Source organism: Ruditapes philippinarum, unplaced genomic scaffold, assembly GCF_026571515.1.
Source record: "Ruditapes philippinarum isolate M1 unplaced genomic scaffold, ASM2657151v2 ctg895_1_1_1_1, whole genome shotgun sequence".
In the NCBI taxonomy this organism is placed as follows: Eukaryota; Metazoa; Mollusca; class Bivalvia; order Venerida; family Veneridae; genus Ruditapes; species Ruditapes philippinarum.
In genome coordinates, this window is record NW_026856197.1 from 277,487 (window position 1) to 296,390 (window position 18,904).

Here is an 18,904-nt window from a genome sequence, read left to right on the forward strand (position 1 = left end):
CTTACATATTTCTAATAGACAACAAGTACATGTATGTAAAAGAACAGAATTCTCTTTTTTCGTATCGATCTAGATCTGTTAATTTACGTGTGAAAATCAATGTATTTTTAAAACATACACATTTTTATCATTACAAATTTGATTTCAATCTCAATATTGTTCAACAATTGTGTTTAAAGAATTGTTAGATTATTTTCGACCAGGGATTCTCACTGAGCTCTTTTCGATGATCCATAATGAGCGATCGTTATTTAAAGAGCGAACGGTACTTTGGTCGAGTCAAACTTGTAACAATAAAATGGTTTGTGCTTGCGTTGTTTTGTTTTTGTTGTTGTTGTTGTTTTTGTGGGTTTTTTTTTTAGTCATTACTTTGCAAATTTTTTTTTACTTTTTTATTACATGTTCTACGAAATATGGAATCAAATGCATTTTTTTAGTAGTTTCGGTCATACTAAGCCAGCCATAAGTATAAAAAATGACGTAATTTCTGATAAGGACATTTTATTTCTAAAATCCTACTCTTCAGTCCACGACAGATAAATGCTGTGCGCACAGAGACTTGGACTTCCTCTGATCTGACCGAGCATCACCTTTGAACGGATCGAGTCAGGTTGCAGTTGGTGTGCTAAATATCTATATTGGTTGAATGATACGTGACAGGTTGATACCGCGTCATCTGCCGGATATAGAAACCACCTGGTCAATATATGAATACACTAATTAAAGGACACATAAATTAACCTGTCGAGTACATGTCAAACAAACATGCACATGACAGCTTAATTGGGACAATTATGTCATACTCTTAATGCATATAGCAACACATTTGAGCCGCGTCATGACTAAACCATGCAACATAATGGGTTTGCGACCAGCATGGATCCAGACCAGCCTGCGCATCCGCGCAGTCTGGTCAGGATCCATGCTGTTCGCTTACCAACCCTATTACAAGTAGGGAAACTGATAGCGAACAGCATGGATCCTGATCAGACTGCGGGGATGCGCAGGCTGGTCTGGATCCATGCTGGTCGCAAACCCATTATGTTGGTTTTGTTGTGACGCGGCTTATTTCATGATGTAACGTCTGCAAGCAAAGGAATCCAAGCTAATCCGTTTTCAAGCTAATGCGGGAATATTCAATCAAAGCAATAAATTCACTGATGTAGTTCAGTATCACTAAATAGTCAGTATTCAAGTCTCGGAATATCATAATTATATATTATTCAATGATAACGATTCCACATAAAACATAAAATAATTTTCTTAACATTTTTGTAAATATTACAATCATATGTTTAACTACGTACACATATATATCTCAATTATTCTGGATTGTTTACGAAAAAAGCTGTTTTTGTTTTAAATCGAGGTATTTTTCTTTCATACTCATATCAATTTGAGTGTCGCATTACATGATTACATTTTTTCATCCATGTATATTTTTATTTTATTTACTAAGCATTATTTGCGTGTGCCAGTTTAAACTATTTTTGCAGTCAAAAGTATAAATATTTAGCTTGAAACTCTTTGGAATACATAGAGACCTTCGGATTACATAGAGACCTTTTTGTATTGATTGAAACACTCTTTTGAGCTTATTTTGTACATTAACATGTGCAACGGTATATCATCATAATAATCGGCCATTTACTGAGATTTTTTTTTATTGTTGGCCAAAAATAGTTCAACACATATAAGAACGAAAGTCAACTAAATGACGTGTTGTACACTTACTTATAGACATATAGACATGATGATAACTGTATTATATAATTCATTTAAACGCTGCATAATCTTAGAACATATTCCAGGATAAACACAATTAGGCTTTGCCGATCTCAATCTCGAGATATCTGTCCTAAAATATAAAATATTACTTATTCCGTTTCATTGTCAATGTTAGGAATATTTTCATGAGGATGACGTCTTCTTTTTTGTGATTGTGCAAACTTCCAAGAATATGTTAAGCATAGTTTGTTTATATTTTCTTCTTTACCTAAACATATCACAGCCTTTTTAAAAACATTGCTTATTTCAAATAATCGTCAGTTGAAAAAGGAAACACAGCGTTTAATAGAATTCCATGCGACCATGTATTGTGACCAAATGGAAAATATATTCCAATCATAAAATAAGGTTTGTCGTACTTATCTTATCTTATCAGTATAATTTATCAGTACTTGAAACGACCTGACCTAAAAAAATCAAATTAAAGGGTAGATAACTCGGAAACTGGCTGGGTAACATCTATGTTTCCGCTTAATGACCTTTTCGGGAGTTTTCATAAAGATAAATAGGCAAAATTAAAACTGTTCAATAGAATTCCTCGAAACTTGGCATGTTGTTAGAATATGATAACAGACACATTTTAAGCGAAAAGAAAAAAATTGGTGTCACCGTTCTCGTTTTGAGTTATCTGCCCCTGAATCAGATTTCTTTTCTGTTTAAAATGTTTCTGTTATCATATTCTAATAACATGACAAGTTTAAAGAAATTCTATTGAACAATTTTAATTTTCCCTACATGTCTATATGAAAACTCCGGAAAACGTCTTTAAAATGATTCTGTTATGATATTATGCAAAGTTAATATAACTGGTATCATACAAATTTTATTCTGCAGATATGTCTATGTAAATGTAGTATACGCCTTTAACAACGGCTCAAATCGACCGGTACTCAATTGATCTTAAAGCCCCTAATATAAATAGCATTGACACTTGTCATTACTATTTTATAGCCCCGATTTAATGTACAAAGCCTTGAATGTGTATCATCACTGTTTTAGTAGAGAAATTCCATCTGTCTGTAGCTTGATCGTAAACCCAATGTAACAGTATAAAACAAATTAACGCACCAATCAATTTTAAAACCACAAATTCCACTATTGCGTTGTTTTCTTAACCCATTGCTTCATGAGCATTTTCTGAAAAATGGCTGTTTTCATTGAAAAGTCTCCCGTTACAAGTTCAAATTGCTATAATACTATAAAAACTGCTTCAACACTAATCAAACTTGGCACAAATGTTGACTGGACCATTGTCCTTGCAACAACATGCTCAGACTTAAATTTTCTGTTACCATGGCAACGAGGGGACATCTCAAAATTGCCAAAAATCACTATTTTGCGTTGATTTTTTCCATCAAAATTGATTTCAAAGTGCTGCAACTTATCAATGGATTGAGATAGAGTCAAATGCTTTTCAGCGTTGGTTACACGTTACCTTATGATCAATCTGGGGTCATTTACAGCCTCTCACAAGTCCAAAATTTTCTTGGCGATGAGGGGGACTCCGCCCCCCTTCAAACCCCCCAAAACAGAAGGGGGCACATCCCCCTTCTGGCAACCCCCTGATGTATCTTTTGGTTGGGGGGCCGCGCCGAAAAAGAGGTCAATTTTTTTAACAACATTTTTCAAACAAAAACAAGTGTTTGGGGCCTAAATAAGGCATTTTTTCATCATTTGAGACAACAAAAAGGGGGGGTGAAAAAGGCGTTAAAAGGCGTGTATATGAAGTAATGGGTTAACTGAAAATGATAAAAATACTTGAAATTACCCTAAATCGCGTTTTTTCATGTTTAAACATGGCCTGTCATATAAATTTGAAGAAAAATTGTTGTTTTGTAGATTTTTTTATTTTTTTCATTAACCCATTGCTTCATGAGCATTTTCTGAAAAATGGCTGTTTTCATTGAAAAGTCTCCCGTTACAAGTTCAAATTGCTATAATACTATAAAAACTGCTTCAACACTAATCAAACTTGGCACAAATGTTGACTGGACCATTGTCCTTGCAACAACATGCTCAGACTTAAATTTTCTGTTACCATGGCAACGAGGGGACATCTCAAAATTGCCAAAAATCACTATTTTGCGTTGATTTTTTCCATCAAAATTGATTTCAAAGTGCTGCAACTTATCAATGGATTGAGATAGAGTCAAATGCTTTTCAGCGTTGGTTACACGTTACCTTATGATCAATCTGGGGTCATTTACAGCCTCTCACAAGTCCAAAATTTTCTTGGCGATGAGGGGGACTCCGCCCCCCTTCAAACCCCCCAAAACAGAAGGGGGCACATCCCCCTTCTGGCAACCCCCTGATGTATCTTTTGGTTGGGGGGCCGCGCCGAAAAAGAGGTCAATTTTTTTAACAACATTTCTTAAACAAAAACAAGTGTTTGGGGCCTAAATAAGGCATTTTTTCATCATTTGAGACAACAAAAAGGGGGGGGGGTGAAAAAGGCGTTAAAAGGCGTGTATATGAAGTAATGGGTTAACTGAAAATGATGAAAATACTTGAAATTACCCTAAATCGCGTTTTTTCATGTTTAAACATGGCCTGTCATATAAATTTGAAGAAAAATTGTTGTTTTGTAGATTTTTTGATTTTTTTCATTAACCCATTGCTTCATGAGCATTTTCTGAAAAATGGCTGTTTTCATTGAAAAGTCTCCCGTTACAAGTTCAAATTGCTATAATACTATAAAAACTGCTTCAACACTAATCAAACTTGGCACAAATGTTGACTGGACCATTGTCCTTGCAACAACATGCTCAGACTTAAATTTTCTGTTACCATGGCAACGAGGGGACATCTCAAAATTGCCAAAAATCACTATTTTGCGTTGATTTTTTCCATCAAAATTGATTTCAAAGTGCTGCAACTTATCAATGGATTGAGATAGAGTCAAATGCTTTTCAGCGTTGGTTACACGTTACCTTATGATCAATCTGGGGTCATTTACAGCCTCTCACAAGTCCAAAATTTTCTTGGCGATGAGGGGGACTCCGCCCCCCTTCAAACCCCCCAAAACAGAAGGGGGCACATCCCCCTTCTGGCAACCCCCTGATGTATCTTTTGGTTGGGGGGCCGCGCCGAAAAAGAGGTCAATTTTTTTAACAACATTTCTTAAACAAAAACAAGTGTTTGGGGCCTAAATAAGGCATTTTTTCATCATTTGAGACAACAAAAAGGGGGGGGGGGTGAAAAAGGCGTTAAAAGGCGTGTATATGAAGTAATGGGTTAAGACTACTATTTATTGCCAATTGATACAGAAGATTTAACACCAAATATACATATTGCCCAATAATACGGAATAGCTAACACCTTTACAATTAACTTTGGCTGGCCAATAAACATTACGAGATCCCCCAGACGCTAGAACGAGGTTAAGTATTGGGGACAGACTTTATATTGTAAAAGGTATTCAATAAAATATTTCATTTTGTATTTGATTATCGCCTATTCTGAACGACTTAAAAATGCAGTCATAAAAAGTCGTAAAAGATGATTTACTTATGTAACCAAATTATTTACATTTCAGAAAAGGTGTTTCTACTGTCCCGTTTAATTATCTCACCTTGTCTACCTCTTACTTATTAAAATTTAGAAATCTAAGGACCATATCTTACTTTGTATATACTATGCCTCTTATTCAATTGTCATGTCCAAAAGCACAGTGAAAACTATTCAGTATGTCTAGCCGTGCTTTCACCACTGGGTATTTAATTTATACATAGTTTAATTTAGTTCAATGGCGTTGAAAAAAATATCAGTTTATAGACATACTTTCGAATCCGTTCCTAAAGCAACTACTACAAAGCAAAGAGTGTAAAGTTTCTTGCTGAAGGAAACAGCTGCTTGCCCCTGACAAGGCTTGGACCTACGCGGGCAGCCGTCCTAAAATTCCAACTGAACAGAAAAAAATGTTTCATTTAATTAGCACAAAGTACATCTTCTTTTGCGACGATATGTACATGCCAATAAAATCAACACTCAAAATAACGAAATAACGCAAAATAAGATTAACACGGAGACAATTGCATATCACAATGTGTAAATGTTAATACTTTCAAATATCAAACATTCATATCATAATACATTCATATAATAATACATTCATATAATCACGAGAAAGCATTTTTGCAGAGCCACCACCAACTTGTCGGAAGTAATCTGGATATTCTGTTCTTATTGGGATTCAGACAAACTCGGCCTATGGGACAAACGTTTCAATAAATATAGAAGTTTTTAGATGATACAGTTATTGTTTTATACATTTCGGTTAGGAACCAACATTTTCAACTTTCAATACGTTACTTATTTTAATATAATTATTTTATAGCACCATTTCTTTTAATGATAATGATATTTATTATCTTTAGATAGAATCTTTCGCATCAGAAATACACCTTGTCATTGGCGCGCGGCAAAAAAATGCATGTACAAACGATATATTAAATCGTTTATAAGGACAGCATCGGGTGATGGCTATTCAATTTAAAAGAATTGAAATTGCATCAGTTTTTAAATAATATAAGAAAATCTTACAATTCGTTTCAAATACATGTACAATGTATATACAAGTCTAAACATAAACGGACATTCTTTTATATTAACAAATACAAAATTTTCCGACAATTAACCTATTTTCTTATTTAAACATTTAAAAAGCCTCGTTAATCGTACTTACGTAAACAAAAATAAATGTGAAATAAAAAAGAAAAAGAAACATTACATAAAAAGTAACATAATAAATTCTGTCGGCAAAGTGGTGTCAATCATCGGGCCGGGGGGCGGAGCTAACATAGAATATGCTTAAAATGCATTTTTGCTTTAAGTGTGAACAATAAAACTACTTTGTCAAACGGGACAATTAATATGGACACTTTGACGACTTCTTTATGACATATTTAATTAGTGCGCGAATGAAAAGGGAATCCAGTACCTATTTGGAAGACTTTAGTTTTCATGGTTGAAGGATAGGGTTAAGCAGACTGAAGAACATCCGGCTATATATAGTTGGAATCGGTTGCAAAGTTTTCTTTTTTAAAGGTACCATGTACTGTTAACAAAAGACTGCTCAAGGAGGTTGGATTAGAATATTGAATAGTCTTTGGTAAGATCAATTTTAGATTTACTTTTATGTGATTTGGTACTTTTAGTTAAATAAAAAATATCATGTACATAATTCCAAAACAGGATTGTTTATTAATAGTGTAATTCACGATTAATATAGTTGAATACTTTGAGTGGTCACTTTTAATTTAAAATTTGAATTCAACTGATTTAAGAAATTCAAAAATTGATATTTGTGCACGCAAAATGAAAAAATACTGGACAGTTTGAAAGACATTATTGGTTAATTGACATTTACTTGATTTTTTTCTGTTTGTTTGAATATATTTTGCTTAATTTTTGCTTTGATATTTTGAGACTTATTTTGAAAATTCGTTGAGAGGCTTTTGAATTTTGCAAGTGTACGCTATTTATTTTTTTCTGTTTGGTCTCATTTAAATACCAACTAGTTTTTTTTCAGTGTTTTGTTTTTATCTAGATATTTCAATAAGATTGTTTTGGTACTATATAATTTTTAATATGTTAATATATATAACTGAAATGGGAATTATGGGTACAGTATAGATGCATATGTATTAAAACGCATCCGGGAGTTGAAGTAAAAATATCATATATTAGGCCTATTTTTCATTGTCAAAAAAAAAATATCAAACTGTAATAGTATGTTTTTAGAATTAAGAAAACATCGTACGTATTATTCATTCAACTTTGATCATTTCATGATAAATTAAATGCCCCCTTCACACAAATGACAATTATCAAAAGGTGTATGTGAAAAGATCACCAAAAGTTATTTACCTACAACGACATGACGAATATTATATTAAATCTATGTATGTTTCTTATATACTGAGTCAACACTAAATGCAGACGACAATTGTTTCCGTGACAGGAAATGAATGTACAGCCGACTTTAAGATTAACACTAAAGACATTGGCTAAGATAATTAGTATATATATTTACAAATCAAAATACATCAGAATAGATTCTAGACACATTTTGTTTGATTTGTTGAACCCTAACAGTAAGTAAAAGGAACGTGCGTGTCAAGATGAAGCTAAAATACGTGTTTTGTAAAAACACGGATGAAGTAGTTGAAGAATGACCAAAAAGAAGAAAAGATAGATTTTTCATTAAAATTCCCTCTCTCAAAGTTAATTTACATAATTATCTTTTAAGCTCTTCATGGGTCACATGAAACGTTTTTAACATTTCTATTTTTCTCTCAGTATCTTTTTTTAATATTCCATAGAAAAATGTGTTTAAATATTTTGAAATACAAAAAAACAACAACAACGAAAAACAACAACAATAACACTTTTTAAACCTGCTTCAGGAAGTTTGTACTGGACATAACAAGATAAATACACCTTATTGTTTAACTCTACGCTTAATTTATTGTTTAATAAACCTGTAACAATCCGTTAATGGAGTGTTAAAGAGGAAATAAAACATAACATCGCCGTACCGTACCGTTTAAACGACAAAGTGCACGCCAACGTAAGATACTACGGCGTACCGTTAGCGACATTGTAGTTGATAAAATGCTTCACCAGCTTGCCTCCGTGACAGATGTTTAATTAGGCTATTCAACCTGCAAATATCTGGATTTTAGCTTTTAATCTCATATTTGAAAGCTACGTTTTAGTTCTCTCAAATTTTAAAATAATAAAGGAACATAATAATAAACACCATGGGCGCAAATGACCAAAATGTGTATAGTTGAATTGTAAATCAAGATACTGTACAAGTAAAGATACTAATAAAAGTAATACTGTTAAATGTTTAAAGTTGTATTTTTGTAAGCGTATGTTGAATATGATAAAAGATATATTTGTAGCAAAAACATTAGGATTCAGTAGTCTGCCACTGCATTAGATTCATTTGTGTTTCCTTTATTTTATAATACATTTGAGATTATTAAGGGAAACTTGAAAAAATTCTTTTCAGGTATGCCATTGGCGTAGGTTTAAGTAAAAAATAAAATAATAAACTACTTATTATCAGTTCTTGAGATTTTGCCCAATCAATCTAAAGAAAGTCAATTTCACGACAGGCAGAAAAGATAAGGCATGCTTACATTTATTGTGAATAACCTGCCCTTGAAACAAGCAAAGTTTTTTTAAGTACAAAGGCTGATAACTCGAACTCGGTGTACCGTGGGGATGACACATTCGTAATAACTATAACATAAGCCTTTAATGGTGTTTTTTTCCTTTTTCATTTTTTTTGCTTTGGGTCAATTACTCTAAAAAATACAAAATCAAAAGAAATTAAAAACTATATGTTGTAAATAAATAAATAAAAAGACCGTCGAAAGCAAAAACGCAGTCAACACATTACACAGCAAAATGGTATGTTATAAAAAAAACAAATAAGTCTTATCGCGTTTCTGTCATACATTTCACACGCTCATGTTTCCGGTGAATCCCTTTAACTGAAGAAATAAGTTTATTGCCCATGTAACAAAACCGGTCCTTAATAAAGCATTAGGTCCTAAAATTGCGTCATAACAGTTCAATACAAATACTGGTGTTGGAAGACCTCAGGTATTCTGTTGAGTATTAATTCGGTAACGAATGGACACTACAGACCAGATGACGTTCTGTAACCTGGCTGGGAAACTTCCACACTTAAAAACGTAACTTAATAGTCACTTACAAGATTCGAGCCCTGTTTTCATCCTGAGTTCGTATCATAAGAAAATCCTTGTTTTGGTTGTATACTATAGTTCTAAACTTGTTGACATGTAAAGAATATGTATAAAACGTGATCTTACACATGTAGTGAATCAGTTTCTTTTAGATTTAATAGCCTATTTTACATACTGTGCGATTTAAAAAACAACATGATTATTCCATTTAAAGCATTGGTCAATTTCTTTCAGAACTGTAACGTGCAAATAAAATGCAAACGATGATCGTACGCAAGATTAATATTTATTTAATGATAATAACATAACAGATCTGAGAAATGGTTTATAATCCACGTGCGATTTACACAAATCATTTAAATACATTTTCATAAATGTGCAAATAAGACGATTTGTTTTTTGTCTTTTTTTATTTATTTTTTGGCTTTAATATTACTGTATACGATACTATTACAAAGAAAGCATTACATCCTAGTACGGACTTTTTTTATTTCTCCGTTCGTTTGGTTTGTGAAAAAGTCAAATTCTTATCTAAGCTATATATACTAGACAAAAAAAAAACAACAACAACAAAACAACATATTATCTCACAGTAGTGTTGTATAAACACCACGACGTAAACTGCCCCAGGTGCTTGTATGCTTAAAAACCTTGTCAAAGTGATGGGACATAGTCTTTTACATATTTTGTTTGTTGTCATGAAAAATGGATTATGTTACTTGCGGTGCTGTATTTTGTCATGTAAATAGTAAACACGGCTGACCATTCATGACATAGCTTATTAAGGTTTATAATTTATTCACCCCTTTCATGCTAATAATGATTTATAACGGACAAGTTCTCATTAACCAACCTTTAAGTGACGTCAAAAACTGGGCTCAGTCGTTGATATTGTGGTAACTGACCAGAACATATGGTTGATGATTAATTGGAAAGTTCGTATTATTTACTACAATCATTGTTTTAGATTTAATGTCGCATGTTTTCGAGGCATGATACATGTATCTATTTCCCTGTCACAACTATGGCATATTCTAAATTCAGACTGTTACAAAAATTGGAGAATAAAAATTTCACTGTAGAGATCTTGACTTGCTTGACTTGAAGATAGTTGTATCATAATTGCCACATCTAATGCTGCTTTCGGCTGTAGTGTAATTAGCGTTAAGTAACGTAAGTTACGTAAGTTACGTAACGTTTAACAAACCTACTGGTGCTTTGCTAAAACGTTAATCGGCTACTTTGCATATTTGACAACGAACGCATCACGTTAGTTTCCGTAATATATCAATTTTATAAGTCAAAAAAGTGGATGCCAAAATTATTTAATAATGTTTCATTTTACACATGTTTAAAAGCACTTCAACATTAATTAACAAAGATGTATTGTCATTTAATTTACATTTATGTCAAGATTTATGTTATACATGCCAGGTAGTTTATCAAAATAATCACTTTAATTTGTTACGTTAAATTGAAAGAGAATAGTTACATCTTCATCAATAATGCATTGTAGGTATGTAAAGCTCTTTTTAATTGTACATGATATGTTAGTAGTTCAATAAAAAGATGAAGTAGTTCAAAAGAAAAATAAATAGATCACCTAATTACATGATAAACTTAAAAATACATAAATCATTTGTTTTTTCATCTCATTTTTGTGTGTGCATGCGTTCGACTAAAACTTGTTAAAACTTGTACATTTATGTACTTTGATCTCATTTAATGTGATGTTTAACAAGAAAAAAGAGACATACTGTTAAAGAGGGTAAGAAAATTTTAAGCCAATCATTTTTATGGATATTTTTAGATAGATCAAAGGTATAATATAACATTATACAATATTCATACGCGATTAATGCATTCATGTATATAATGAAGATAAATAGTGCCTTGTCATAAATGTAACACTGTCATTACATAAAACGTCATAACCTCCTTAACGGAAAACAGTAAAAACGGTTTTTGATTAATGTGTACTCAGACAAAAATTACGTTACGTAACTTACGTAACTTACGTTACTTAACGCTAATTACAGTACAGATTATGTATTCGGTTCTTCATTTTTTCAATGATCAATAATAAAATTTTGGAATATATATAGAAAAAAATGTAGAAGAAATTAAATTTGCGTATTCTTTGCAATTAATATCGAAATTTTAAATACAAGAATACAATGACCCGGCTGTTGAAAATAAGAATAAAAATAATTTCGCTACCAACACAATTAATAACAGTATCATAAAATACAATGTTGCCTAGTTTTAATCCTTTATATTGACAGACAAATTTAAAAACGAACTCTGCTTACACATGCTACTGCCCACATTTATCTGCTTTGGGTTACTTTTTTCAAATTTTACCCACTTTTACCTATTCAAGTATCGTTTGCTTCATTTATTCAATTAAACTTTTTAAGTGAGTTTTCTCCACTCTCACTTCTTTCAACATGTCAAATTCACGTGTATAAAAACGTGTTTTTCCTCATGAAACGATCATTTTTTATCTAAACAAAGTTGCCTCTGAAAAATTACTTCCTTAATAAAGAGTCATTAATAAAGAAATGAGTGTCACGCCATTAAAGTCTCCATTTTTCATTGTTTACAATTAACATAAATGGGTTATACTTTACGTATATCCGGCTGCCTTCGTCAGCTCTGTTTTTATAACTTTGTGGTATTTAATTATGCAATGGCATGCTATGAGGATTTCACTACTGAAACACATAGCTCCGAGAGGAAACTTTTATTCCAAAAATTTTATGAAATCGGCAACAGGAAATAATTTGTATATTTGTCAAACGCAATATAGCAGATTCAAAGGGTCATAATTGAGAAATTTAGCATGAAAACAATGTTTTTAGAAGCCAATAAATATTTAATGAGTTCAAATGTAAATATGCAGTGATGTCATTATTCATAGGGCCCGCCCCTTACGTTTATCATACTGACCTATTTTTTTTTACATTTAATGCATTTTACAAAGTGAAATCATAGTCTTTCCTTGTCGTATAACGTGGGAGCTATTTGAATTTATTTCAGTCAGAGTCAGATGACCTATATTTGTCATATCTGGTCCTTTGAAGTTGGTTTATGTTGGAATAAACATTTCATGTAATGACACTACTCATATTTTATTTGGTCAAAATCTAGAATATTTCTCTGCGTTTGTCATTTGATTTTTAAAGCGTGAAATAAAGTCTTTAATCAAATAGCTCTAATTTTTTCGGTAGGTTATATGTAAAGTCGGTAGGTTACATGTAAAGTCGATGGGCAAAGTATTCGGCTGATGACAGTGTCGACATACCGTATTCTTAAACATACCGTAATCTGTTAACTAGAATTTTCAAAAGAAGGTTACCACTCATTATCGCATGGTTTGGAACTTTTTCTTTGTTCTTACTAATAGGAAAATAACACAACTGCTATATAGCGGTTGAGTTTTTTTCGCACCTTGTATATCGGTGTAGTTTTTTCACTGAGGCTCCAATGGGGGAAGCGGTAACGAACATTCACTGTAGAAAAAAAAATAAGTAAGAAAGAAAATTAATGAAATGAATTTATTCTCATATAATAATGCAACTGCTGAAATAAAAAGGAACATCCGCTGAACTGAAAACGCCCTTTAATTTTGAATCCGAATAACTTTTTTCACAAACTATCAGTTTACAATCCGTCTCTAACATTGGACGTTGCTTTAAGTTTTCAATATAATATAACTGTAATCTAGCTTACAACATCATTAGCTGGTATTGGTTCATTTTATCTGGGAGTAAGAAGGTGAAAAGTGAAAGGGCACAAGAGAGAGAAATGCACGTATTTTTGCTTTTTGTTGTTTTTTTGTATTTTTTTCTGATTTCTATTACAAGTAAAAATGAAAATGCGATAAAACAGTTATAGTACAATGTATATGAAACTCGTTAGTTACGGGGATATAACACTGGCTGGGGCGACATCAAGGGGTGTTTCTGCTAAAACGAGGCCTATAGGCCGAGACAATTTTTTTGCAGAAACATCCCGAGACTATATATAACTATTACTTAAAAAAATCTGATTTCTGGTTTAAAAATATCTTGAGGGTTCTAAAAATAACGGTTACTGTACTGAGGCATGACGTACCTGAACAAGGAAACGCTGTACAGTTTCGAAGATAAATATTACTCAACTGAGATTATGTTCACGTATTCCGGTGACGGGTTATGGTCATATGGTTAAAACGATTTGCCAAATTAATGAATTGACAATGGATGACATAATCACGTTAAATAGGCAAATTACTCATTTATTTAGCTGTAAAGCAAACGAATTAACTATCAGATGCAGCCCATTAATCTTCTTCTGACGGACTACTTTCATAACTTTCATGAAAATGCAGTTAACCTGTCAAGACATGCAATTACTGGATTTAAAGGCCGATGACCTGGTTTTGGCCTTAGAAAAGCAACACCTTTTTAGCAGTTTTATGCCTCCTGCGCGTGTTTATAGACAGTAGGACATCACTAATTGGGACGTTAGTTTTTGTCTAGTTTACATTGTGTGAATTGGAATAATTCAGAATGCTTAATCAAATAATATTCTAATTTACACCAACACATCCTCTGTATCAACCATGGGCATCAAATAAAACTAACTATAGATATCTATAAAATATACGCATATACCTGGTTCATTAGATATTTGTTCATACTTCATATTTAAAACAAGTTTCATAATTTATCGTTACAGGTAAGGATTGCCACCTCTTCCGGAAGACACAGCATGTCAGCAAGCATGCGATCTGGATCATTAGACGCCTCGGCCGCCGCTGCCAAGAAGGGGGGACGCCGATTCTCGTGCCCTCCAGGTACTCTTGTAGAAAGTGCTGTAACAATAAAAAGAGCACCCTTTACACAAACAGCATTTGACGAAATTCATCTGAAATCTGACGATCATGAGAAAAAGACACTTTCAGAAAAGTTGAGGTCAAAATGTTACTGTTCTAGGCAGAAATTATTCAAGTTTTTCGCCGCTTATCTACCAATAATCAAGGTTTTGCGATACTATAACATCAAAGACTTTCTTGTGACAGATATTCTTGCCGGTGTTACCATTGGAATCTTGCATATCCCTCAGGCGCTTGCATTTGGACTTCTCACCTCAGTTAAGATAGAAAACGGTCTCTACACATCAGTTTGGCCAGTAATTCTGTATGTGCTGTTTGGAACGTCTGCGCATGTCTCTATGGGAACTAGTGCTGTTATATGTATAGTAACAGCCGCTGTTGTTGATCGACAGGCGGATATTTTTAAGCTTGAAAATCCCCATTTAATGTCTAATGCTACTGGCAATGGGACTTTACTATGGGAGGACATTCCTGAATTTATGGATTTCAAAGAAGCAACAGCAATGGGGATAGCGTTTTTCACAGGTATGATTCTTATGACTATGGGAGTTTTGAAACTTGGATTCATCACGGCCTATCTGTCAGATTCATTTTTCAGTGCCTTTACTTCCGGCGCAGGGGTACATATTGCCACTAGTCAGATTCCAGCGATTCTTGGTTTGAAAGTTCCTCGCTTCAGCGGAGTGTTCAAAATTGTCAAGACATATTCAGCTATATTTGGAGCAATCTCAGCAGCAAACGTAGCCGCCCTAATCATTGCACTCCTATCAATGATTGCCATCTTGTTTGTGAAAGATTACCTAAATGAAAAATTAAAAGGTAAAATTCCTATTCCGATTCCAGTCGAACTTCTTGTTGTCATCGTCGCAACCATAGTTTCATATGCAGGAAATCTGTCAGGAAACTTTGGCGTCGATATTGTCGAAAGTATTCCAAACACAATTCCTGCACCAGTTATGCCTGTTTTTGACGGAGTGGAAACATACATCGTGGACTGTTTTGTCTTAGCAATTCTAATTTTTGCCAATACTATTGCCATGGCTAAGATTTGTGCAAAACGACATAATTATGAAGTAGACGACAGCCAAGAACTGATCGCATACGGAATGTGCAACTTCGCCTCATCGTTCCTCCGTTGTTTCCCGTCAGCTGTAGCCCCACCAAGAACGATGGTTGCAAGTGCAATGAACACAAAGACAACTGTATGCGGAGTTTTCTCAACAGCTCTACTGATTCTTCTCATTTTGGTTATGAGCACTCTTTTTGAACCGTTGCCGAAATCAGCATTAGCAGCGATTATTTTCATCTCTCTAAAAGGTCTCTTTATACAGTTAAAAGATTGTGTTAAGTTTTGGCATGTAAACAAGATTGATTTTGTCATTTGGTTCTTCACCCTGTTCAGCGTTGTGTTCCTTGACATTGATTTTGGACTTGGCATCGGCGTCGTGGTGTCACTGATCACTGTTGTCTTTCAAGCACAGTTTGCGAGAGGATACCGACTCGGCAGAACCATGAAAGATGTAACAGTTGTCGAACATAAAAAGTACGCAGATTCCATCGAAACATCTGGCATCAAGGTCTACAGATTTCACTCAAATCTTTTCTTTGCTAATGCAGAAATATTCAGAACGGCTTTATACAGGACCACAGTAAACCCTAGAAAGATTCTTAAGTTCATTAAAAAACAAGAGAGGTTGAAGGCAAAAGAGGAAAAGTCAAGAAAAAGTCAAGTAGATGGAGAGAGCTACATGTACAAGCCTGAAATTACTATGGAAATACCAGGTATAACCGTTAATGGTGACAATGCAAAGGTAAACGAGAACAAATCAGAACCCGCTACCATTAGCAACGGGCGTGAATTTATGCGACTTGAAAGCACGCCATCAACTGCGTCGAATGGATCATATAAAGGATCACTTGTTGGCATTGACAACCCTGTGTACACGAACAAAGAAGACCAGTTTAGCACACTCGACATTCCACAAGAGTATAACTTAAACCGCAGAAACATGAGTATCGCTACAATTACAACGATTGGATCCTTAGATGAATCTATTGACCCAGAAGACGGACAGGAAGTTGTCACGGAGGAGAAAATCCGACGCCTGCGCAGAATACATCACGTGATTATAGATCTTTCCACATGTAATTACATGGATATTTCTGGTGCGAACGTTATTAGTCATATTTTTAAGGAGTATGCACACGTAAATATCAAAGTTTTTCTTTCAAACGTTTCCTACGACGTACGACAAACCATGCATTTTGCTGGCGTATTTGACACAATTCCAAAAGACAATATTTTTGTTGATGTTCTAGACGCAATAGCCGTTGCTAAGCTAGAAATGGTTGTACCTATTCCAGAAGAAGGTCTCGAGGACTTCACGATAGAGGAGGCGGCTGAAGACAAATATGTTACCAACATTTGATTATTATGTAATCACAAAATTGTATTGGTAATATCTATCCGTGTATATGTATAAAAATGTAAATAATATATATAGCTATAGAAATTATCGTCAAGATTCTACATGTTGTATTTTTGTACCTCACCAATTTGACATAGTTTGTTGTATTCCTTTTATTTGTTTCAATATTGTTCATGTATATAAATAGCATTTTATAGTTTAAACTTGTTGTTTCTTTAGAAAAGACAGCCATCGTATGACATATATATTTTTATTATTATACCTATTGTACTGCAGACGTCTAAAAGAACAAATATAATGTTATTAATTATTAATTATCAGTTGGATATCCAAGCAAATATTTCTTAAAAATATAAATGTGGCATATAATGAAATGGGCATTATTTTTTTGTTCTTAGAAGTTTTACATTTTCTGCAGTCATATTGTTATACAATACTTGATAGTGGTGCAAATGTCTTTTTTCTATTTGACAAGTTTTATTTTCAGTTTTAATTTTTTATGTAATAATACGCGGCTATATTGTCTTTTTTTAAATAGAGCATAACCGAGAAAATTGCAGTGTAGCATATGAAATAACAAACTGGATTTATTTTATGCGAGAATATTTTATCAACCAAATACTTAATATATTCTTGTATAGACAATAGTTCATTAGAATGTATATGAGTATCAAGAAAGATTACATAAAACAGATATCTAAAACAATTAGTGTTGGTATTTATTTTACCTTTTTGTATGATTTCTGAACCATACTTTAATATGTAAAGACTACAAGAGTGCCGTGGGATGAAAGTGGGAACATATCATCCCATTAAGTCTATATATACGAGATTTAAATAACTAATCCCCTCATTTCATGAAATGAAGTTGTAACCATATTCTCTTCTCCCCTAGGTTTTATTATGCCAAGTCCTCATATCCTCTTCTCCGAAAACATTTACATTACCCAATGACTCATATTTACTTCTTCTCCAACATTTATACGATGTGTACAAAAGTCTTCAGATTATCTTCTCCTCCAGTGTCATCAAATTCTTCTCTCCTAAAGCATTTTATTGCTAAGTCTTCGTGTTTCCTTTTCTTCCAGCATTTATATACACACGTCCTCTCAAGATCATGTTCTCTAGAATTCATTTTATCAAGTCGTCAGGTTTTCCTCTCTTCCAGCATTTATGTGTCCGTTTCATCAGATTCTCCTCACCCTCGGCATTAATGCACCCGTGTCATGTTATTCATCATTCCCCTACCAATTTATAATACCAAGTTTTCATATTATCTAATGTTCTCCTGAAACTGACTTACTAGTATATTAAGACTTCAATAGAAACACGTAAAGAACACGTATAGTGCTTGAGGAAAATAGCCCTCTCACGTGACAATGGTACAAAAACTGTTAAAAATAGTTGTTTTTAATTTATAACGACATTGCATTTTTATCATGCGATATTCAATAGAGGACGTTTTTCTTGCTTTTTAGTAGCACCAGGACACTGAATTGCACCCTAAATTACATACTACTTACTTCACACATATAAGTCTTTACATTCGCTTGATAGACCCTTTTTTATTTACCTATTTAAAAAAGTTCAGTGCACTTTAATTTTTCGAGGCATACTTTATGTGGAAAGGTTACCACATACAGATTATGTAAGATTCTACTGACAGTCATAGTTATGCAGAAAAGCACGTTAACATTTAGAAATAGAATTACACTTAATAGCAGTTTATTTCGCTTTTGTCTGTGACATTTTAATGCACATCCGTAATCTCAAGGGCAAATGGGGAAGGGCAACATCGCTAGGTAGTTACTTATCAAGTAATTTATTTCTAGCTTATGTGAGATTTTTAGCAACCTTGCAGACGTAAAAAAGTTATATCATGCAAGTTTAGTAGAGAAAACAGGAAACGCCATATTGAATTTCTCAGTGTGATGTAATGCAGATAAAAGCCCGAATACAGTCTGAAAATACACTTGATGAATTTTCAAATCAATCGTCGTTGTCTCATGGTTTTTCAGCTATTTCATAAAACTGCGTATCTTATAAGCCTTATTGCTTAATCATATTGATGCTTAATTTTA

The 18,904-nt window shown here is 33.4% G+C and overlaps 1 protein-coding gene across 2 annotated transcripts in view; it reads left to right on the forward strand.

Moving 5' to 3' along the window:
• The window catches only part of LOC132745750 (prestin-like), a 35,856-nt gene extending 18,327 nt beyond the window's left edge, over positions 1 to 17,529 (forward strand). Inside the window, exons 1-2 of one of the 2 annotated variants that reach the window (XM_060734721.1) lie at positions 6,650 to 6,898; positions 14,238 to 17,529. In XM_060734721.1, coding sequence (XP_060590704.1) covers positions 14,271 to 16,823 — 2,553 coding nt within the window. In that variant the 5' untranslated portion in view covers positions 6,650 to 6,898; positions 14,238 to 14,270 and the 3' untranslated portion in view covers positions 16,824 to 17,529. Of the gene's footprint in view, positions 1 to 6,649; positions 6,899 to 14,237 lie in introns of those variants that run through there. The other variant, XM_060734720.1, reaches the window with a different exon arrangement.
• Positions 17,530 to 18,904: the final 1,375 nt, after the last annotated feature.